The sequence below is a fragment of the Pteropus vampyrus genome, unplaced genomic scaffold, assembly GCF_000151845.1.
Source record: "Pteropus vampyrus isolate Shadow unplaced genomic scaffold, Pvam_2.0 Scaffold74, whole genome shotgun sequence".
NCBI lineage: Eukaryota > Metazoa > Chordata > Mammalia > Chiroptera > Pteropodidae > Pteropus > Pteropus vampyrus.
In genome coordinates this window covers 8,551,549-8,576,426 of record NW_011888855.1, presented here as the reverse complement: position 1 = coordinate 8,576,426, position 24,878 = coordinate 8,551,549, and the positions used below count along the sequence as shown (strand labels likewise).

Below are 24,878 nucleotides of genomic sequence, written 5' to 3'. Positions count from 1 at the left end.
GGGATAGATGTTTCTGCCCATTGAATAAACACCGTCAAATCTTTTGCTCTTAAATGGCTCTACAATTTTTTTAAATTTGTTTTATTTTTCTCTTTCAGTGAAGCACATGTTAGCTTTTTCATTTGGTATTTTGGTCCAGCTTTTTGGAGGTCCTCTAGAATACAGAGAATGTGATATACTTAAATTATTTTGTTCTAATAGTCATTCTGTTTGCCTTTTTACTCTGGTTTAGAAAGGGAAAAATCTATTCCAGGTCAATTGGAATAGACCAACTTTTGGAGGGTTTTCAAATTGATAAGTTCATTTTGTAGTCCTCAACATAATGACTTCTAAAAAGTTAAATGAATTATGTAAAATTATTTCCTGTTAATTGAAAGGTGACTTAGTATCCTGTTTGAAGTATATTAACATTTCATTGTCATGTATTTTACAAGTTTCTGTAATTTGGACTGGTGTTTAGTGAAGGCAGAATTTCTCCTCAATTTTTAGGAAAGGATTTTTGGCACGTGGGACTTTTTTTGCCAACCAGTTGTATGTTTTGACTTCTTTCACCTATGAGAACTATCTGAACATTATTCAAATTTAAGAATTCTTGGAAGAAAGTGGTACAGAATCTAGTCAGTATTGAATACAATTTTTGCACCATGCTTAAATCTAATTTGAAAGGTTAGCAAAATAAATTTTTTTGTCTGTGTGAAGGACTTTTGCGTTTACAGTGTTTTTAGTATAAATTCAGTGGTGATCATTAAAAGGGCTTTGAAAGGTCTCAAGGTGCATGATAATTTCAAGTATTAAAAAGCTTGCAACTTGTTAATGTTCATAGAACTACCAAATCAGAATGACATACTGATTGTTTCTTAGTGCTTTGGAACATTGATTTCATATTTAAATCTACTTCACAATGAATTTTTGTTTTTAAGCATAATTTAAAGAATTTGAGGATACTCGAGAATTTGGTATTTATGATTACTTCCCCCAAGACTAGAAGTGACTGTTAGTTACTTGTAGGCTTATTCGTCTTTTAAATGTGCTTGATTTTCTCAGATTTGAGAATTTGCATTTAACATTAAATTTTGTATGACTTTGTTCACTGAAAGTGGGCTTTTGGATTGATTTGAGCAGAACTACATCTAGACAGTATGGGTTTTACCAAAAAAAGCCATTTGCTCTTAGGGTAAGTCTCTTACATTTTAACCAATTTTTGCTGAGTCAGTGTAAAATTTTGATTACTGGAAAAAAATCCTGTTCCGTTTTAGAAGGCCCTCTTTTGTTTTCTTTTTGAAATGGCAGCAAAGACTGTCTAAATTTAGGGCAGTACTTTTTCCTAGCAGGTTATTCTGATGTGCCTTTGTCTTAAGATTTCTATTAAAGGGAAGAGAAATTATAAAATTTTTTTCCAATAAAAAGTCCCTTGAAAGAATACATAAAGCGTAAGAAATGTTCTGTACATCACTTAGAGTGTTGCATAACATTTGGATTGTATCTCAATTCACAGAAAATACCAATATTGCTAGGAAATAGAAAATATGGAAATCTTAATCTTTGGTGGTATATTTTAAAAAATAACTGTTAGAATTAATCTTATAAACGAAACCAAACTAAACAAAATAAGTAAAAATCCTACCTGTATGACCAAACCCCTTCCTCAAGAATAATCTTTAACAGGCATATATTCACCACTGTCTTCTATACACTTAATTTTAAAAAATAGAATTATGTAGTTTTGTAGTTTGTATATATATTAACATTCTCATAGCAAGACCATTTTCTTAATGCCTGTATAATGTTCCATAGTATAGTTGTATCAACATAAAACATTCCTCTGTTGATGGATGTGTTCCATTTTTTGCTGTTGTGAATAAGGCAGTGTATTACTTTCCTTGCAGATGTGTTTGCTCATCAAATACACTTAGGTGATGAGATGGCTACCTTGGTTAAATGTGCTAGATAATGAGAATGCAACAGTTTTCTGATACAAATATTTTTCAATTCTCAGTATACATAAAGAAATAAACTCATTGGTGGCTTTTTTAAAGCTTATGGGTAAATTCAAACATTTTCTGAAAAATTTCAAAGCTGGATTATACATGATAAAAGTTAATGGCCTATGAGAACCATTCTATTACTGTCTTCCGCTTTTGTTTTCAGTAGTTGTACTGCAGAAATATTTGCTAGTTTTCCCATGTTGATGTCTACACATATTACTGTCTGAAGAAATAAAGTTAACTTATTTTCTTTGGACTTCATTTTCCTATGATGTGAAGATTATAATTGCTTAAATCCTTTAATTTGATACTGTTATCTTTTAGTCATATTTGGTAATTATTCACTAACAGCTCTGAAAAGGAACCCTTAGACTAGTTTTTAAAATCCGTTCAATGAGAATGAACATGATTTAACTAAATAGTAAGGATCAGCCCTTACAAAATTTCCACAATTTAGTTTGGGTGGTAAGAATTTAAATTAACTGATATAGAGTATGGATATTTTAGAGATAAATATGAGCCATAGTGGCGACTTTCCATGTGGGTCAAGAAAAATGTTAAGGAAGAGACATTTGGATGGCAAGGGCATTCCACAGCTTATGCCAAAGTGCAGAGCATGATGTATTTGGCTCCTTGCTTTTTTCGTAGATTGCTAGACCACAAAGACCTTTAAAAGCACATTTCATTTTGCATTATTTTGTGATTCATGATTTTTGCTAAATATTAATAGCAAAATCAGCTTAAGGGAGGCAGAACTTAAAATATTCAGTGATAGAAATACAAATCAGATGAGATCTTAAATGGGAAATGATAATGAATTTTCATAAGAATTCATATTTTGGATTATATTTGAATTCGTGTGACTTGTTGCTTAAATTTGGTCTTTTACTAAGTATGATGTGTGGAAGTATCTTGGGAAATAGAATTTATTACTCATTTCAAAGAAAAGCACACAACTGGTTAGGGAAAATTATTCTTTGGCATTGGAACTTGCTTTTGGGTAAACTGAATTCTCCCTAAATGAGAATTTATTACCAGATAAAACATTTATCATAAAAAGATACTTGAAAGCTGCTTTTAAAAAAGGAATTCCAATGTAGGAAGGCTAGAAAGGGCAATTAAGTCTCTTACTGACTTTTTCCACCTACTTTTTTACTTGCACTTGGAGCTGGAAGATTTGAATATTCAGAGAGGAAAAGGATTTAAGAAGATACCTTGTTAGGCATTCCTTAACTGTGTTTTCTACTCAAGCAGGTCTTCTTTTGCTCCTTTGATTCTTTTACCAGTTTGTATGATTTGCTTAAAAATTATCTGAAATAGGTTTGTGTTATCTCTTGCTCTAATAATCTCTGATGTGGACTTACATCATTTAAACAGTATGCTTAATTCTGAATGTTTACCATTGATATCAGGTATTGACTACCTTCTTTGTGCAAAACACATCTAGGATGTAGAGATACATAGCAGTGAGACAAACATGGTTCCTGTGTTCAAATAACTTGCATTTTGGTTAGAATTTGATTTCTATTGAAATGATGTATCCATTCCTTTTCAGCATTGTGGCACCATCTCAGATTGTTCACACCATACAAACTAATTGGAGTTAGTCCCCTTGACTTAGTGTATGTTCTCTGATTAAAATTTAGGCTTCACTTCTTTAGTTACTTGTTATTGGAAACCATATGAAAAGTGCATTTTTTCTTTTGATGCTTATATTGCAAAGTAATTTGCCTCAGAGTAGACATCTGATTTAATATTTCATAGTCCTTAAGGATGTAAATTTTGACATCAATTCCATTCCTGACGCTGTCACGTTTTAGCTGTGTGACCATGAACATATTGGCCGGAACCTCAGTTTCCTTGTCTTTAAAAAGGAGAAGCTACTAGTAATACCTTTTCATGTGGGTTGTTGAATAGATTCAGTGAAAGAATGCATATAAAGGGCTTGCTGTTGTCTCTGTTGCGTAGTAAGGTTAATATGACCTCTTTTAAGAGGTGTGACTGATTAGCAAAAGGTGTACCTTTATTTCACCTTCATCCCAACCACATGGTGTTTGCACAGTTGATGAGATGAACGAGTAACTGTCTTGAAAAGAGTAATAATATAAGCATATGTGGTCCATAGAGCACTTTTAATAACAGATTTGGTTTTTAACCTAGGTTTTGCCCTTGACTTGTTGGGTTTGGGGACCCCCCAAACCTCTGCTAATTCAATGCTAGTAGGAAAGAGATCAACCATGTTAGCTATCTGTAAGTGTTTATTTCTTATAAGGAAGATATAAATAATGTGAGTGTAGAGGAGAGGTGACTTTCACATAGAAAGAAAAAAAAACTGTGGAGGATATATGATTTGACCTCAAAAATTGGCCACATAGAGAAGGTAGGGACAGAAGTAATTTCAGGTAGAGGGACAAACAGGCAGAGACATGGAGTATATACAGAGAAATATTCCTGCTGTGTGCTCAACACTGTTAAGTATATTTACAAATATTCTAATTGGTCTATTCAGTAACCCCCTGCTTCATAGATAAGGTAGCAGAAGCTTCCCTCAGAAAGGTGAATTAACTTTCCCAAGGCCACCCAGCTGGTAAAGTGATTTATCTGGGAGTTGAATCAAGACTGATTGATTCCAGTGGTCATACTCTTCACTAACTTTTATTTGCTTTGAAATACAAGTGGTTAATTTGTACTGAGGATAAAGGAGAGTTGTAGGAAATAAATTGGGATAAGTTGAAACTACATACTGAGTGAGGTCATTGAGTAGTACGCTAAGGAGTTTGGACTTTATCTGGCAGGCAGTGGAAATCACTAAAGGTTTTGAGCAACAATAGTGGTAGTGAGACTGTAATTAGAAAGATTAATTCAGGAGCATTCTGTAAAATAGATGACATTTGAGTGATGTTTCAGATGGAAGGTTGCTAAGACAACTGATATTAACCAGAGAAAATGAGAGCAAGAATAAAGGTGGTGCTGGAAATAAAATGAAAGGGAATTTGAGGGAAGTTGTGAAAGTATATAATTGGCAAATGATTGGATGTGTGGGGAATAAGAAAGAGGGAATAGATGAATCAGAATTACTGTGTGAGCAGGAGAATGGTGGTGGCGATGCCCCTGGAAATGGGAAAAGATTTGGAAGGTTTGGACACAGTAAGTTGAGCACATCTAAGCATTGTACCTTTCGAGATAGCTTTACAGAATGGTTACTGAGCTGAGTTTTCTTTTTACTCTTCCTGAGCCATTCTCCATCTTTCTCTTCCTTGTTCTGTGTTCTTGGGAGATGTATTCTTAAAGAACTGTATACTCTTTTTCTGGCTTCATTTTGGGTTTGGACAATGAGAGAAACTGACAGGAGATCTGGAGAGATTGATGAGGTCAAGATATTTGTTCCCTATATCCTCCAAATACACATATTCAGCAAACAGGTTGTCAGTGGCCACAGCTCTGCTCCACTGTCTCTCTCTCAGGGCTCTAGGTCTTTTCTGGCTTCTGGTAACCACTCTCTCCTATTGCTACTTCAGGCACCCTGTTGCTAGCCCCAAGATGGTTCTCCAAACCTTGTTGAGTTTCCTTAACTGTGACCACACCTTTGTAAATAGTTCCTTTTATTAAGACTATTCAGTAACCTTGTTTGAATGTGCCATCTGTGTTCATGTCTTCAGTGAAAAAATTTTAATCCCTTTTCACATTTTTTTTCTTGATCTCCCAGGCACCGCGGAACTTCGAGAAGACCTAGCTGTTTGCACTAGATTACTCTCCTAACCTGTCATAAGTTTTCCCTCGTTGTTTGAAATTCAGTGTCTCCCTGTTTTCCTATGTCAGGTTAAACTTGTGGCTATTCTACTCAATGATTCCGCTGGAAATAGAGCAGTGAATGAGACAAAAATCCCTACCCTCAACAGAGCTTATATTTTAGTGGGGAGAGACAATAATAATAGATGTTAGAAGATGATGAGTGGTATGGAAGAATTAGGTAAGGGGTGGGAGTGCTGCAAGGCAAAATGTTTGTGAAGATAGTGCAGTTTAAAATAGGGTGGTTGGGTAGATTTCTCTGAGAAAGTGAAAGCTGAACAAAGACAAAGGAAATGTGGGAGTGGGCGATGCAGATATTTAGGGGAAGAGCATTCCAGGTAGAAGATTAGGAAAAGCAAAAGCCCTGAGGCAGGATTTTGCCTGGCCTTTTTGAGGAAAAGCAAGTTACTCAAGGTGGCTGGAACTGAAAGAAGGAAGAGAAGCAAAGGAGTAGCTACTCTTCAGGTCAGAGAGGGGCCAGACTGTATAGGGATTTGTAAGCTGTTGTAAGGATTTTTGCTTTTACTGCACGAATGGTGAACCATTTTAGAGTTTTGAGCAGAGGCATGTCATGATCTGCCTTGAATTTTAAAAGATTCTGATTTTCCCTCTCCTAGGACAAAAGTTTTTCTTTTTTTGGTATATATAGTTGCTTTCAATGAGGATTTATGAGGAAAGCAAAACAACTTGGATTAAGCTTTAAAAGACCCACAATCTCTTTAATTGTACTATAGGCATATATATTTTTTGAGAGAGATCATTCTTTTTTGGCTGAAATGAATCTTTAATTGGTGATATGTTACTTTTAGAGGGTCCTGCCTGCCTTGTCTGGGCAGTTGGATTTAAGGAATGTTTCTACTGTTTCCTAACTGATAAGGGTGGTCCACTGTCTCTAGACTGTGCAAGCAATATGACTCCTGGGAGTCTGGAATTATAATATGTGGTAGGTGGTGGGTACCTATAAAACTTGAGTACTGAGTCCTTGGGCAGAAACATCACATGAGTGTATTTTGTGTGACCTCTCACGGTAGGGAGAGAGCCTTAAAGAGGACTGTGCATACATTCTTCTAGACTGCTTGTGTCTTTTCCCCGTATGATCAGACTGTATCCTTACTTCGAGGCTGTAACAAATGTTAGCTATGAATACAACACTTAAGCAGTGCTGAGTTCTGAGAGTTATGGCTAATCTCTGAATGTGGGGTTGGTCTTGGGAACCCCTGATGCAGCTAACATTTTTCTTTTTAGTGTCAGCGAGTCAAGTGGAAAACAGGTTGTGGGTACAAGGTGCAATTTTGGAAAAACTATTACATAGGTCAGTCTGTTGGAGAGTTCTTCTGAGCAGTTTCTGCTTTGTTAATTCCTTTCCTTTCTCCAAAAGCTCTTTTGGTCTTTTCATTATTACAGCTTCTAGCAGTTTTGAGCATGGGAGATACACTGCCATCATGTAAATTCTTCGTAAACAAGTTTATGAAAAGGACTGCCTTGTATAGGTCTTTAAAATGATCTAAGCGAAGGCAATTGTTGATATAGACATCATAAATAATTCCTTAGGGAGAAAGGAAATATAATTGCTTCATCTTATAAATGGTGTAGGTATGTCCATATATTAGAAGATCATATTTTGTTTGCTTGTAAACTCTCTGCAATGAAACGTGTAGCAAGCTGGTGTGTGATTTAACTACTTCATATTACTCCCCTGAGAAGTTATTTTGTCCTGATCGTGTAATAAGATTTTGGAACAGAGAAGATGAGACTTGGGTCACAGAAGGGAGATTGTGGCAGAAATGCTCCTTTGACATAACTCTTATGAATTCTACTTTATTCCTGACATCAGAGTCACAGCCAGTTCCCCTCAAATCTCTGGATCCTAATATCAATGAACTTGAAAGCTTTTATTTTCAATTGGTGGAACTATTTTTTTGTAGTCGCCAATTGATTTTAATCACACTTTTGTACTTTAATTACTGAAACTGCAGACAGTAACTTCTCTGTCAGGTTGGGAAAATGATGAATGAGAAGGGGATTTAACCTAAGAAAACAATTTAATGAAAGGAAAACAGTTTTTGCATAAAGACAATCATTATAACAAAAAGAGATTGGAAATTAAATGTCAAACGTTAGGAAAATGTTTACTAAATTGAGCTCTGTGAAAAGATGAAATGTGAAAAACCCAGTGTTCATCAACAGATGAATGGATTAACAAGTGTGCTATATACATAAAATGGAGTATTATTCAACCATAAAAAGGAATGAAATTCTGATATATTCTACAACGTGAATGAACTTTGAAAACATGCTAAGTGAAATAAGCCAGACACAAAAGGGCAAATACTGTATTGTACTTGTTACCTAGAATAGGCAAATTCATGGAAAAAGTAGAATTAGAGGTTATCAGGGGCTTGGAGGAAGGGAGAATAGAAAGTTACTGTTTAATGGATGCAGAGTTTCTTTGAGAATGCTGAAAAAGTTCTGGAGATGGATGTTGGTGATGGTGCACAACATTGTGAATGTACTAATACCACTTCAGTGTGCACTGAAAAATGGTTAAAATGGTAAATTTTCGTATATTCTAGCACAATACAATTTATAAAAATATGTAATAAAATGTTGTAATATAATATGTAAGTATATTAAAGTAATAGGATTAAACAATTGAGACTTTTAAATTATTTTTTAATATTTTAAATGAAGTCATGAGAAATTGAAATTACCTAGCTGTGACTATAATTGTGAATACCCTTTTTAAAGCTCCACAGAATTATTTACCAAGTTTGCAACTTCATTTTTATTCCTTGTATTGCTCCCTCTTTCTCCAAACTGGAAGTTGTCTCTTCCTCCACTGAGTTTCTGTGGTACCTTTTCTGCCCTTCTCTTGTTTCTCTTTTTTACTATTTATATGTGTCACTGTGCAGCTTCTCCAACTAGTTCGTAAGTCTTTTGACATCTTATTCATGTAGGATGTATGTTGTAGTTTCCTGGTACAGCCCATTGCACAGACAGTATGATATTCAGAGACTGACTTATAACCCTGCAGTTATATTAAGGTGGGGAGAGACCAGAGTGTTTGAGCATACTCGCTTATGGTTTTTACATTAAGCATGTTCCTGTCTCAATTCTCAGGACCTCCTAGATGTGCAGGCCTGACCGCACCCACACACACATCATTGTGTTCTTGACTTTGGGGCTCTGTTCCATCTGTTTTTTACCTTTTCATGTAAAAACAACCTTGTTTTCTTTGTACCCAGAAAGGAAAGGACCACAAAGGTGAGACGGGGGAAGCAGATAGAGGACCAATGCGTTCAACTTAAAGTACCTATGAAAAAGTTTGAAGTAGGAATTAAGGTTTATTCTTGAATAGAATATTCTGTGAAGGAAGCTCATCACCCCTGACCCTCTCCCTTCCCCCCAACGTCATTGGTGTAATAATTAGGTTTTGCTTTGGTTATGAAGAGATATACAGATTTACCAGCAGAGGGCACCAGTAGTAGGTTGAAGATTCAAGAGAGGAAAGAATTCTTAGGAAGACTTTGAAAGATAGTGTTTGCAATGTACTGGCTTGTGTGAAGCACCCTGCTTGTTGCTATAGTTGGTTTGGCTTTTCTTTGACTCACTTGGTGTTCAGTGGTGTGCATCCAGCTTTCCCCAAGAGCAGTCTTTGGCTAGGCCTGGTTGGTAAGCTAAGGGACCAGAGGAGTCCAGGGGAAAGGACTTTATAGTAGTGTTTGGAAGCTGTGGATGCCGACTTGTATTAATATCCAAGAGTTCAAATGCTGTTCTTTCTCATATTCAGGTGAGATTGAAAGGCATTAGACCAGGCATCTGAGGATCTGGTTCCATACCCCAATCAGCCCTCAACTTCACTGGGTGATATCGAGTCAATTGATTTCTTTCTCATAGCCTCACTGACTCATCTCTACAATGGAGGTAGTAAGAGAGGGGTAGTGTCTGTGGTGCATAGTAGATAATAATGGGCTCTGTGGTTGGGCAGATGTAGGTTGAAACCTGTGGGACTGTGGCCACGTCATTTAACTCTCAGAACTTCAGTTTCCTCACATTTATTCATTTTTGTTCTAATAGAACTTATATTTATTAGGTTACTTTTGAAAATGATTTCTTTTAACCTTTTGACGCCCTTTACCTATTTCTCCCTGCCCCACCTCCTGTCTCTGGCAACTACCAATCTGTTCTCTGTATCTGTGAGCTTGTGTTTTTATAAAATTTTAAAAAGTTTTATTTTCTAGACTGCACATATAAGAGAGATTATATAGTATTTGTCTTTGACCGATTTCACTTAGCATACTACCTTCAAAAGTCCATTCATGTTGTTGCAAATGGCAGAATTTCATTCTTTTTAATAGCTGAATAATATTCCATTGCTATACGTACACATGTGAGAGAGAGAGAGAGAGAGTGAGTGAGAGAGAGTGTGTGTGTGTGTGTGTGTGTATCTCAATTTCTAATCCATTCATCCACTGATGGACACTTTAAGTTGTTTCCATATCTTGGCTATTGTAAATAATGCTGCAGTGAACATGGGGCTACATATATCTTTTCAAGTTAGTGTTTTCATTTTCTTTGGGTAGATACCCAGAAGTAGAATTGCTGGATTTATTTTTAATTTTTTGAGAAACCTTCATACTGTTTCCATGGTGGCTGCACCAGTTTACATTCCCACCAACAGACCACATCCTTGCTAACACTTATTATTTCTTGTCTTTTTGATAATAACCATTCTAACAGGTATGAGGTGATATTTCATTGATTTGCATTTCCCTGGTGATTAATGATGTTGAGCATCTTTTCATGTATTTGTTGGCTATTTGAATATCTTCTTTGGAAAAATGTCTATTTTGGTCTTTCGCTCATTTTTTAATTGCATTTTTAGTATTCTTGCTGTTGAGTTGTGTGAGTCCTTTATGTATTTTGGATAATAGCCCCTTATCAAATATATGATTTGCAGATATTTTTCTTCCATTCAGTTGGTTGCCTTTTTATTTTGTTGGTTTCCTTTACTGTGCAGAAGCTTTTGGTATGATGTAGTTCCACTTATTTATTTTTGCTTTTGTTGCTTTGCTTTTGGTGTCACATTTAAAAAATCATTGCCAACACCTATGTCAAGGAACTTACAGCTTATGTTTGTTTTGTTTTGTTTTGTTTTTTAGGCATTTTGTGGTTTTAGGTCTTACGTTCAAGTCTTTAATCCATTTTGAGGTGATTTTGGGCATGGAGTAAAATAGCGGTCTAGTTTCATTCTTTTGCATGTGACTGTACCATTTATTGAAGAGACTATCCTTTCTCTATTGTATATTCTTGGCTCCTTTGTTGTAAATTAACTGAACATAGATGTGTGGGTTTATTTCTGGACTCTATTCTATTCCATTGATTTATGTGTCTGTTTTTATGCCCAAGCCACACTGTTTTGATTACTGTAGCTTTATGATATAGTTTGAAATCAGGGAGCATGATGCTTCCAGCTTTGCTCTTTCTCAAGATTATCTTGGCTATATGAGGTTTTTTTGGTAAGTCCATACAAATTTTAAGATTGTTTTGTACCTGTGAAAAATTCCATTGAAATTTTGATAGTGATTGCATTCAATCTATAGATTGTTTTGAGTAGTATGGATATTTTAACCAGGTTGATTCTTCCAATCTGGGAGCATGGAATATTTTTCCTTTTATTTGTTTCTTCAGTTTTTTTCATTAATGTCTTATAGTTTTCGATATACAGGTCTTTCATCTCCATGGTTAAATTTGTTCCTAGGTATTTAATTTTTTAATGCAATTGTAAATAAGATAGTTTTCTTTATTTCTCTTTCTGATAGTTTGTTATTGGTGTATAGGAACACAACAGATTTTTGCATATTGATTTTGTACCCTGCAACTCAATTTGATTAATTCTAACAGAAAAGGGAACTCTTCCAAACTCATTTTATGAGGCCAGTATTACCCTGATACCAAAACCAAACCAGGGTACTACAAGAAAAGAAAATTATAGGCCAGTATCCCCGATAAACATAGATGCTAGAATTCTTGACTAAATACTAGCAAACCAAATTCTGCAGCATATTAAAAGGATCATTCACCACGTTCAAGTGGTATTTATCTTTGGGATGCAAGGATGGTTCAACATTTGCACATTAACAAAATGAAGGATAAAAGGGATAGGATCATCTTAATAGATACACAAAAAGCATTTGACATTTGTAATTGAATTCAAAATTCAACATATCAACAGTTTTTATAATAAAAACTCTGAAAGTGGATATAGAGGAAATGTACTTCAACATAATAAAATTCATGCATGTCAAGTCCAGAGCTAACATCATATTCAGTGGTGAGAGGCTGAAAGAGAGCCTTTCCTCTAAGATCGGGAACAAGACAAGGATGCCCACTCTTGCCACTTTCATTCAACATAACAGTGGAAGTCCTAGCCAGAGCAATTAGGCAAGAAAAACAAATAAAAGGCATCCAAATTGGAAAGGAAGAATTAAAACTGTCATTATTTGCAGATGACATATTATATATAGACCCTAAAGGCTTCACCAAGAAACTGTTATAAAGAAATTCGCTGTTATAAATTCACTGTGTTGTACAACTGTTATAAAGAAGTTGTACAATACAAAATCAATACATTAAAATTTGGGGCATTTGTATATACCACGCATTTGAAACAGGAATAATAATTCCTTCTCACAGGGTTTTTTTGAGGATTAAATAGGAGTAAAGTCTTGAGCACAGAGTCTGGCTCAGAGTACCATAGACAAGGGATGGGAGCAGTTACTACTATTCAGGAGGTGTTATCTTAAAGATGAGGGATGTGAAGCTTTGTAAGCTTTAAAGCACAACACAAATGCCATGAGTGATTATTCTCTTAAATGTACTGAGGACATGGGTCCTTCCACCAGCAGAGAAGGAGTCCTGAAGGAAGCCAAGCATTACTCTGGATAAAGTGCTGTTCTATTTACCTTTTGACTTTTTAGGGCCTCAAGTTCACTTTCAATTTTTGCCTGGCTTCCTGGGCTGGGGGCGCTCGAAGCAGCTATAAGGAGAGTCTACTCATCAAGTGCTCCATTATCTGAGGGGAAGTTTTGGTGATACAGATGTGGGTGGGCATTAATTTAGCTCTGGTTTTGCTTATTGTCCTGGGTGACCTATTGATAATGGTGACCACAGGAGAAGTGGAAATGGCTCCAGGAGAGCCCCGGGGCTGTGCTTCCAGTCACAGGGTACCCCGGGTGGCTTTCTTCTTGGCCTCAGAACCAAAGACTCACACAGCTATAGTTTGGTAGCATGGGCATAGGCAATGCAAATAATAGCTGCTAATGGTTACCGAGTGCTTATTACAGGTCAGAGTCTCTGCTAAGTGCTTTATATACTTTCATATTGAAACCTAACAACCCTAGGAAGTGGGACTATTATTTCCTTTTTAAAGATGAGAAAACTGAGACTTGTAAAGTAACTTGCCTAGTCGTCTTTCTGGTAAATACGTTTGGATCCTGGTCTGTCTGATTCTAATGGTGTGAGATCTTTTCATCGTTCTAAGTGGTCTTTGCATTTGGCTGTACATTAGAGTCATCTGTGAAGTTTATTAAAATTCTTGCTCCTTGGGCCCTAACTCTGTAGGTGTGAGGTGGAAGTTGGCCCTGTAGTGTGTTTGTTTCTCCAGATTTATTGAGGTATAATTTACATAAAATAAAATTCAACTATTTTAAGTGTCTGGTTTGATGAAATGTAGTAGTTGTATGCAATTGTGTATCACCACAGTCAAGATACAAAACATTTTCATAACCCTAAAGAGTTTCTTGTGCCTTTTGATCCCCTGATGCTTATAATATTTATCAGCTAGGCAGATGGTTCCGCTGAACAGCTAGGTGTGGGACAACTGTACTGTATTAGGGTGCCGCAAATATGAGGAATTGAAGTCTTGGAGAAGGAGGATAAAAGCAATAAAAAAAGAAAAAAGATACTTAGAAGGAAGAGTAATTGTCCTCACTGTCTCCAGATAAGCTGTGCTATACTGGCTACTTGTAGAGAGATGGAATGGGGAGAAGAGAACTTTAGACCAAAGATATTTAAAAAACAACAATAAAGTTAACATCTTCTTGAGCCACATAGAGCTGGAGGATTCTGAACAAAGTCGATGTAGATGGCTGGGTAAATTGCTTTGGGATGGAGAGATGGGGCCACTAAGTACTATTGGTAAGCTGTGAGAGGAGCCTTGAGGAGGAAGGATAGGAAGGTAGGGTAAAATACTATTGCTAGGCATTCCAAGGATGGGACCTCCTCCTCCAAGCAGATACTACTTTGATTCCTTTGACTTCCCTCTGTTGCAAGAATCCAATAGCAACTCTTCTTAATCTGAAGTCCATTCAGGAAGGTTAGCTTAAAGCAAACAGGTTCAAGATGTGACCCAGAGAACATTTGGTTAATAAGGTAGAACATGTAAACTGTAGCTCTGAAACTAGAGAAGATTAGGGTGGGAACTTTATGCCAGGAATCTGGAAACTCATTCTTGGCTCAGCTCTGGCCCTGGTTTTACTGTATGGCCTTTTCTTGGTGACCTTCTCTGAGTTGTCTCTGTTCTTTGTACCTCTTGTGGATAGAGTGAGTGGTGAATAAAGTGTGCAGGTGGTGGTAGTATGGTTTCAACACATACATTGTAGTGATGGTTAGCAGGGGAAAAGCAGGTTGCAAAGGACATTCTGTAAAATTTTAAACGGACTCAGTAGTTGCATATTGAAACCTAAATATGCTCAGCTCTTTAAGTATTTCCTTTCCTGGCCTTTGCCCCGCTTTTTCTCTGGGTTGTTAGATGTAACATTTCTCCCCCTTTCCTGTATGGTGAAGTTGTGAATGAGGGTATGAAATTGTGAAAAAGAGACTCATCTTATTCTTATGTCGCTTTTATGAATCACCCAGTTGTCTTCCTGGTGGATGTCTGCACTCTGGCATGATTCTGGGATTCAGTTTCCTTATTTGTGATGTTCAGCTTCTCCTGGTCCCTGTGATTCACCTCAAGAGGAAATATCTGGAGTAGAGCCACAGGGCTGATTAGAGGAGGAAGGGACAAAGAGGGCGAAGATAACGAGGAGAGTATTGTTATGAAAGGAAGAAGTGGTGATATAGGGCTGTGGGGTGTAAATAAAATCACCCAGGCCTCTTCTCACTTGAGAAAGAGGGAATTTGGGCACTGGCCTCATCTAAGAGGACACTGAGGTGTTGGGAGTTAATCTGAGAATAACACCCTAGCTAGTTTGAGTTCAGCCGTCTGTATGTTTAAGTTACTCTTAGTTTCTATTAACCTCGGTGTCCTTCCTTCCCCCCTTGATTTCAGGGCTTTGTGGTGGTGAAGAAACTTAATAGGTCAAAATTAATAATATGATTTACTGAGCATCTCTTGTACTTTCATATGTCATGTTATCTTCCCTGAAGCCTCTTACAAAAAAATTAGAGTCCAGTAAAAATATTCTTTTAAACAGTCTTATGGACTAATGAAAAGAAAAATGGAACATTTAAGACATTTTTAGAATTATTTTAGAGCTGAAAGGGACTCTAGAGATTGTCTGGTCTCATCCTGTCTTATAAATGAGAAATTGAGGTCCAGAGTGAGGAAAAGACTTGCTGAAAGTCATTCAGGTAACTAGTGATAGTATGGATCCTGATAAGCACAGGCATGACATGGAGGGTCCCAGAATAGAGATGCTCACGTATGATTTTCTGAGGCATCAGGGAAGCCTCTAAACTGCTTTTGTGTGTGTGTGTGTGGTTAATCAGTCATCAGTGGCTGATTGCCTCAATTACCTCTAAGCCTCTTGGCTGTGGTTAGGAGACCCAGACTGGCCTCCTGCCTTCCCCAGATTATGTTTTAGATTTAAGTTAGTCTAAATTGAGTCTCAGCAGCTGGAGATTACAGGGTGCAAAAGATCTTTGGCTGGAGATGGGAAATCAGTGGGAGGCTTACTAGTTAGAGCCACAGCTTAAGTCAAATTTCAGGTTCGTGCTATGAGATTTGTTGTCTTTCAATATGGCCGAGGGAACTAAATGTATGCCGTTATCATTGCGATGGCTCTCCTGCAATCGTCTTTGGCCTGGTGCAGTAAAATAGGGTTCGTTTCAGTTTCACCTATTTCTACCAGTTATCTTTTTCTAATTTCTTTCTGCATTCTTCACAGTTCTATCAGGCTTTTCCCTCTAAGTACTCTCTATCTATCAGACTCTCAGAGCTACTGTAGATTTTGGGAGGAGGAATTGGAACGTGAGCTGTGACCTACAAGTCAATTTCCCCAGGTGGATTAACTCCTCTGCAAGCCGCAGAGGGGCCTCCTCATTCCAGCAATCTGGCCAGGCTGACTGACTCATAGCCTTTGGGGCAGGGGAGGAGATAGGGGCCAGTATTTCTTGGGCTAGTGAAGAACTGCCTGAGCCTTTGCAGTTTAGGCAGAGGAGGTGGGAGCCCCTGGGGTGGGCTAGTCACCTGGACTGGGGATCCCTGGGCAGATGTGGAGGCAGCTGGAAAGGTGGCACCGCACTCGGGTTGCTGGAGCTGTGCTGTTCCTAGGAGACGGAGGAGCAGAAAGCCTGCGGGGGAGGGGGGAGCAAGTGGGTTGCTGCTTTTAGCAGCTGAAAGGGCTGCAGGGAGCTCTGGGTAAGACATTTTCTGCTGCTGCTGCTTCTGCGGTAGAAGCTGCCGCTAGTAAGTCAGAGGAAGGAGGATCGAGAGGGAGGAGGCTTCATTTGCAGCCATGCTGAATCACTGTTGCTGATCAGATCTCCTGCTGGTTGGCTGCGAGAACTGAGAACAGAGCTAGGATCTCTGGGTGCATGCACAGTTCAGCAGCTGCCACCCCCGCTGGGCCTCGCACAATGGAGGGTGAAAGGTATGTATGTATGTGTGTGTTGTGTCGTGTGTGTGTTGTGTCGTGTGTGTGTGTGTACGTGTGTTAGTGAATGTGTGCTCGCAGGGCAGCCACCAGCTTTTGTGTTTGTGTTGGCTAGGCAGAGTCTGAAGACCTGGTCACTGATGGATCCCAGCGGGCGGCAGAGTAGAGCAGGGAAGCCCCTTTCTCCAGGGGTCTAGCTTCTGCAACTGCAGGTCTGGGTTTTCTGGGCAGCGTAGCACCCTGAAAGAAGGGACTGGCTGGTGTTTGGGGAATAGTTTCAGCACGAACTGAATCAGGATTGCCTTTCTCAGGCAGCTTCAAGGAGGCGTTTTCCCTTTCCTGGCTACTTTCCCGGGGTGTTTTTTCTTTGATGGGTTTTTTTTTTTTTTTTTTTTTGATGTCATAGCAGGACTGGTATGGCATAGAATGGTTGCATTTTCACACTGAAGTGCTCAAATCTTCAGCAACCATGTCATGCTGATGTCTTTCCTAAAAGTGCGTATGTGTGCGTGTGTGCCTGTATACATGCACAAGTTCAAGTAAGATGGAGAGAAACCTCTCAGATGACATTTGCTCTGAACTGACTTTCATTTGCATTGAAAAGTTTATAAATGATACTGGAAGGTGTGTGCTTAAGAGGAGCTCTTGCTCCTTCCATCAGGGGTTTCTTATGAAATAGGATTCAGCAGAAGAGAATTTAAGTACTTCTGTCGAGCTGGATCTGACTATCAAGGGTTTGTTTCCTGGCAGGCACATGCATATAAATTTTAAACTGTTATCGGAGGTTCTGATTCTTTCATTGTAAAGGTGCTTAGTGCACCACAAGGGTGGGTCATTCCACTATGCGCTAAAACATCTTGTGTTGTGCCAGCCTCTTTATTCTGTGGATCTGTGGCTGGTAGAGAACAAGGCTTGCCATTTTCTTTGAGGTGAGAAGACAGCAGGTCAGACCATGGAAATGCACTGCTGAGGGGAGTCTGGCTGCTGCTCCGAGTTGCCGGTTTGATGCAGATGGTAACTGGCTGGTTAAATGGTAACAGATTTAACTAAATCGACATTGTCTGGAGAATACCTCGATAAACACTTTTCTTTGCACAGATTGTCCCAACTCTTGCATCTCGTGGTACAGAATGATGTCATTAAACATCTCTAAGCTCCATTAGCACTGGTGTGATTGTTGGATGTCCTCTTGTCTGAACAGGCCTCAGGGACTGTGTTTCTTGATGTGACTCCCACAGGCAGCATCTGGGACTTTTTAGACTGAGTGTGTTGCTGGGGTAGCCTCTCCCAGGGTGCTCTTTGGAGCTTGGTATTTGGACTCCATGTAGCTTGTTTCCTAGGCTTGGGGCAGAGGTGGGTACTGTCCTCATCTCCTTTTGGTTTGGTAGCTAGCAGAAGGGCAGGGGTGTTGTGAATGGAGGTTTAGAGATTCTGGACCAGGCTTATTTTCTTGACCCATGGTATAATGGGGCTGAAAGGTCCATGCGAGACTAGCAGCAACAGATCACAGTACTGCTTCTCAAGCATTTTAAGGGCACCTAATGTGTTCCCAGTACTATGTTCAGAAATGTAATGAGTCCTTGCCCTCAAGAAGCTGTGTCTTGTTCTTCATCACTCTGGGCCTCAGAGCTGGGATGGCTGATGTCTTTAACACCTGGTTTATGTACATGTTCTTTTGCTTTTCAGTTACTAGAGCTAGAGATTAGGCAAGAAATCCAAACTGAGCAGTTTCCAGCTAGGTCATCCTGCTTATGACATTTCATTTCCACTCCAAGTCCAGCTTACCATACCATGTGTTCATCCCCTGAAGTCTGGCTCCAGTCTCCATTCCCACTGCTTACCCCCATCCCCACCAAGAGATCTTTTGGTCTCTTTTGTGATCACCCACACTGTACAAAATTCCATCCAGCCTCAGATCCTTAGCTTCCAGAACTTTTGCTTAGAATGTCTTTCCCTTCCTCTTTTCCAAAAGCTATCTATTTATCAAGTTTTAAAATTCTTCTTTATCCAGGAAACCTCAGCTTTTCTAGTCCAGGCTGAAGTTCTTCTGAATTTCAATACCTCTAGTTCATATCTCATAGTTGGGTACTGAATAGGCCCGGCCACTAGATCTTTTTGTGCTTTTGTTTCATATATCTTAGAAGTCCCCAAACTTGGAAATAGGTCCTCAAGGACGAGGATGGTGCTTATATCTCTGAATACTCCTCATTGACCACTATGTGACTGCATGAATAATTGGTGCTGGATAATTATTTGCTGATTAGCTGATAACTTTTGTGGGGAGTGTTGATAACTAAAAGGAAAGTTGGTGAGAGAGGAGATTGAAACCTTTGGCCACTAGGTTCATCCTTGGATATCGGCCTTATTATCTCAGCACGGGTAATTGACCCCATGGAATGCTTTGACGCAGGAGGTAAATAGGGAAAGTAGTCTTGTTTTACAAGTGCACTGGGAAACCCAGGGCCAGAGAAGCTGTGTGACTGGCCTAGGATCACATGTCAAACCTCTAGAGACTGGAGGGATCCTGAATCTGGGGCTTGTTCAACACTTAACATGCTGAAGCTTAATTGGGGCTGTTTTTAAGCATTAAAAATTTTTAGCCAAGAGATTTCTAAGGCTATTAATTGAAAGCATGAGCTTGGAGTAACAGAGACCTTGCATGAGTCTACTTAATAAACTGTGTGTGACCTTGAGTGTGTCACGTTTTTTTCAGAAATAATTTTTCTTTTCAGTGCAAAGAGAGTAATGGAATTGTGAAGATCGAATGAAGCAATATGTATAAAGCATCTATTACAGTTTTTCTGGCACAGAGTGTAAGTACTCAGGAAATGATAGTTGCCATCACCACTGGTACTAGTCTGTTGCCCTGTTGTACCCCAAGACTTGTACTGGTATACTAACCAGGGCTTATTTTACGACCTTCCTATAGTTATCATGCAAAGCAGATTATGTGGGTCCATTCCCATGAGAAAATTAGGGAGAGCTTATCAGGCGATCATCTCGCTTCTATCTAAACCAGAAAGTGGTCCCCAACCTTTTTGGCACCAGGAACTGGTTCTCCTATGAGAATCTAATGCCTGATGATCTGAGGTAGAGTTGAGCTGGTGATGCTAGTGCTGGGGAGTGGCTGCAAATACAGATGAGGCTTTGCTCTCTCCCCTGCCACTTCCTGCTGTGTGGCCAGGTTCCTAATAGGCCACAGACCGGTACCTGTCAGTGGCCAGGGGTTTGGGGACCCCTGCTCTATAGGACCTTCTGATGCTAAGTTTCCCATTTCCCTCTGTGAAGAATCACTGTGACTTGGTGACTCTATCTTCTGATTTGCAAAGGAAAGAGACCCTCAGCTATTACCGTGATTGAGTGTGTGTGTGTGTGTGTGTCTGTAGAGCAGATAGACATTGAAGATGGCAGTTGCTCTTGCTATTGGGATTTTATTTCAGTTCTGGAAATCAGCCTTGCGGATGATTACAATAAATTTCCAACTTATATGAGATACCTAGAGGAGTCAAATTCATAGAGACAGAAAGTACCAAGAGAAAATAGAATGGTGGTTGTCAGGGGCTGGGGAGAGGGAGGGATGGGGAGTTATTGTTTAATGGGTATGGAGTTTCAGTTTGGGAAAATGAAAAAGTTCTGGAGGTGGATGGTGGTGATGGTTGCACAGCAACATAAATATACTTAATGCTGCTAAACTGTACACTTAAAGATAGTTAAAATGGTAAATTTTATGTTACATATATTTAAATTTCCCAGGTCTACTATCTGGCATACCTGCAAGAGTTGTGGAGCCACAACTTTTAGAAGAAGCATCATGAAAAGGGGAACTTGGTTGTCCATTTTTCTTAAAATTGTAGTGGCTTTCCTCATTAGAAACATCAGGATGCCCCTGCTTGAGGGGGACACCATGTGCCCAGCATTTTGCTGTGAATTTGTGTGAGCAGTCCCAGAGGGAGGATGGCTCATCCATACCAAGGAGAGCCTGCTTCCGGACCTCAGGGAAGGAGCTTTGGAGCTGGAAGAAGCTTATCTTTTTGCCCTTGGTCTAGGAAAAGATAGATCATATTTTCTGAGAAGACATGACTTAGAAAGCCAATGTTCTCTAAATGCTGAGTTTTGTAATGCCGGGTAAAATGCTGGCAAGACCCAGGGAGAGCAAATGTTGAGTGCTTCAGCCTTTTCTATCTTCCCATGGCATGTTGCTGAGATCTCTCCCATCCGTAGAAGTAACAGATAGAAACTTCTAAATACATTTTTGGGCCTCACTGCTGTCTGAAGCAGATGTGCATTTCATCCACAATAATTGAAGTTAAATTTTCCAGTTTGGACAGAGACTCATAGACATGGACTATAGACTAGTGGTTACCAGAGGACTATAGAGTCGTGGTTACTAGTGGGGTGGGGGAGGAGAGGGAGGTAGATGGGATAAAGGGGGTCAAATATGGGGAGGTAGGGGGAGGGTGAAGTGGGTAAAGGGGATCAAATATATGGTAGCTGAAGGAAACTGGACTTTGGGTGGTGAACACACAATAGAATATACAGATATCAAATAATGTACACCTGAAAATTATATGATTGTATTAACCAATGTTACCCCAATAAACCTAATTAAAAAAAATTTCCAGTTTGGAAATGCTTTTTGGTGAAGTAAGGTTTTCAACTGCAAATAAACAAAGTCAGTGAAAGGAACCACTTGATTTCCCCATACTCAGATTTTGGGTTTTTAGGATCTTGCTTGCTAGGTTTTAGATTGTTGTTATGGATCCAGACAAGAACATTTTTGGGTGAGTTTTCTAAAGCAAGTGCTTTGGTGAAATTTGCCATTGTAGAACTGACCTAATTTTTTTCAGTCGCTGGATGAATTCTAAATCTAGGTTGGACTGAGAAGAGGATTAATAAACTATATAAAAAATAAGTTGAACATGCTTTGTTCTTAGATGTTTTCCTATTATATACATTCAGTGGTTCTCAGGCTAGAAATCCGTAACTTTTTTCAATTTATAAGGATTTTTACAGTCTCAGCACAACTTTCCTGGACTTTTCTTTTTAACTTTCATGAGCCTGTTGCAGCCTCTATCAAAACCACACACATGGAAAAGCTCAGCTTTCCTATTCAAACCAAATAGAAGCTTGGCTTCCAAAATGGCACGTAACAAGGGGTGTGTTTTCTTTTAGTCTTTCTCTCTCCTTGTCTAATTCTTTCTAAATGCAAGCATTTCTCTTATGTTTTACATTTTAACACAGTTCACTTAAGAGTTTTTCCCCACTGGGTTTTGAAGGAAGTGATCTGTGAATTGGACCCTTAGGAATGTGATTAGTAACATACCTGTTCATGAGCTTGTTTACGAAGGAGCACATTATAAGAATGGCAGCAGCTGCTGGTCAGCTTTGATGAATCATGGTGGGGTTGTGTGAAAATTCCAAATTCAGCACAATGAATAATTTTGACTCTAGTACATGCTGCAGTTTCCCACAATGAGTAGATTGGAGTAGTGCTATGTCACAGGTCCTAGAGGATTCAGTCATTTTTCATTTGGCCCGGTTTGGCTACACAGTGAAGAAGCTCAGAGAGGACATAAAAAATGAGCCCCCCTTGGCCTAATGGACATTATCCCAAGTCAGTGGACATTGCTGTTAAGAGCTTGGGCCCTGGAGTCAGATGCACCTGAGTTTGAATGTCAATTCTCCACTTAGTAGTTAGTTATGTAGGACTTTTGGATAAATTTTATTTCAGTGCCTCAGCAGATAATATCTACTTTATAGGATTGTTCTGAAGATCAAATGAGATAATGGAGGTAAAGTGCTTTAACATATCATTGGCTTTCAATACATGCTGTTACTGTTACCTAGGAGCTGTTGCTTCCTGACGCATATCTTCCGTGTGTTGGTGTGGACTATTGCAGGGAATCATCTGGATGCTGTGAGCCTGAGGGGGCTTCATACCACTGAAAGAGTATGAAGAATATGGGGCTTGATAGCAGCCTGTGTTTAGGTGGTATTTCTTGATGACAGGATTGCTGTACCATCAAGTCCTGAATCCTGTTGCCTGGACATCTTCAATTGCCAGATCCTTCATTAATCCAGAAGGAGAAATCTAAATTAGGTAATTTTGGCCTCGCACTTCAGAATTGGGATACATGCTAGATCTGCAGTTCACCCAGAGCCCTGTAGGTTCTGGAATCCCGTCTTGTCAGTGTCTTGTTGCTGCCCCGACTAGGAGGAGAGTCATGCTGATGAACTCGTTGTGAGAATCTAAAGTACAACACTCTGAGTGACAGTTTGTTAATTTGCTGTGAAAACTATCATTGGTGAGAGGTTCCTGAGGGCCTGCCACTACTTTCTTGCTTCCTGAAGGAGAACGTTGGGGGAGTCCAAATTGATCAAAAGGCTGCATGGCAAGCTAGGGACTGAGTTAGGACATTTGAGTATTAGAGATTTCAAGCTCCACAACAGGGATCCGACCTGAGGCTGAACCAGATGACTGTGTCTGATAAATCATTTTCTTTCTTAGGTAGTGGGGAATGACCAAGGTCTTTCTCTGTCCAGCTTTTTTTTTTTTCACTTTCTTTTTCTAAGAGATACTTTTTTGTTGAGGGATTTAAATGCATTTGGTATAGTCTTACTGCAACTCAGAGTTGCTTTACCCTTTTCAGGTATCTTTCTTCTGTCTCACCTGTGGCTTGAACATAATGTGCCCAGGCCCTATGTATGTGGCTCAGTATCAGCTCACATTGCCTGACTTTATTTTTATCTCTTGAAGCCTTTTAGAGACGATATAGCTCATAAACCTCAGCAGCATTCTTAAGACTCCCCTTTTCTTTTTTCCCTTTTCTCTCACACCTTGGATGCTCTAGAGCTCCTTATCTGGCAGATCCCCCAAACACTTCTGCACAGTCAGCCTGCTCAGAGGCTTTTCTGTCTCCTGCTTTGCTGACGTGCTTTCTAGTGTCCTTTTCTTTCCATTCACTGCCTGAATTTTCCACAGCAATGGGAAGAGCTCAAGAGCTGACACATTAAACAACAACTCTTCTTCCTTCCCTCTTCTCTAGTAGGTGCTGGCTATCTCTTGCCTCCCCTCTCCCGCCCCCGCCATTCCTCTTGATTCTGTATTACTAAAGCAGTGAACTGGACAGACTAGGAAAGAGCCCCCCTGCCCCACTCCTGCCCATGAGGGAGGAATGAGGAGGAAGTTGAGAGGGACAAAGCCATAATTATTTTAATAAGGGGAAGTGACGAAAGATGGAATAGTTGGTAGTTTTACCTTTTTACTTACCCATCCATTCATTTCCTCAATATTCGTTTATTGAACACCTGTCATATGCCAGAAGCTAAAAATAGAGAGGAAAATAAGACACCATCCTGGTTCTCATAGAGATCAAAGTCTAGGATTGGCAGTGGTGTGCTGGAGCCAGCATTCACCCACTTGTGAGAGCTACTTGTTAAATTTTCAGGAATTCTGTGTCAGTTTTTAAATTTAGCCTTTATTAAAAATTAAATTATGTAACTATATTAAAAACAAGTATAATAAATACTCAAAACTCATCATTTCTTAATAATTTTACTATGATCTATACCTCTTAGATTGTCTCATATATCTGTACATTCGAAATACTATATGGTGATATAATAATGTGCTATTGCACATCTCAACTCCACATACTCAGTGACGTTGCATTTGAAATCTGCCATAGTGGGAGTATTTACACCATAGAAATTGGCAAATGTTACAAATCAGGGCTCCCTTCCTTACAATCAATTGTTAAACATTTACCAGCATACACTGTATGGGGGAGACAGAGAAGTACTTTATAATACAGAGGGAAGCACAGAGTACTATGAGAAGAAGAGGGAAATTAATCTAGTGGATTCTGGAAGATGAAGGACCTAGGGGAGGTAGACATAGGTAGGGGTTAGGACAAAAGAACCCGTTTATTTAGGCAATTTCAAGTATTTTAATACTACAGTAATAAGTCTTCAGGGCGGTGATGGGGTTATGAAGGTCCAGGCTAAGTCTCTGAGATTTATTCTGAATGTGGTGAGGAACCAGTGATCTTTACAGAATGCTCACACTGACATTCTGTAAAGATCACTCTGGAGTCTGGGAGGAGGTTATCTTAGTAATCCAGACAAGAGATTATGATGGCCTGGACTGAGGTTGTGGTAGCAGTGACTGTGAGAAGGGAATGGAGTGGAGATATATTAAAGGACTTAGGATAGGTAGGACTTC

At 39.1% G+C, this 24,878-nt stretch overlaps 1 protein-coding gene across 29 annotated transcripts in view; it reads left to right on the top strand.

The window, feature by feature from the left end:
- Positions 1-24,878, top strand: part of KLHL3 (kelch like family member 3) — a 233,262-nt gene that overhangs the window by 103,718 nt on the left and 104,666 nt on the right. For 2 of the 29 annotated variants that reach the window (XR_002780908.1, XM_023531936.1), the window contains exon 1: positions 16,158-16,651. The exons of 25 other annotated variants lie outside the window; for them this stretch is intronic. Coding sequence is in view for 2 of the 4 variants with exons in the window: in XM_023531936.1 (XP_023387704.1) it covers positions 16,596-16,651 (56 nt within the window). In the remaining 2 variants the exon portion in view is untranslated. Of the gene's footprint in view, positions 1-16,156; positions 16,652-24,878 lie in introns of those variants that run through there. 2 more of the 29 variants (XM_023531962.1, XM_011362370.2) reach the window with 2 other exon arrangements.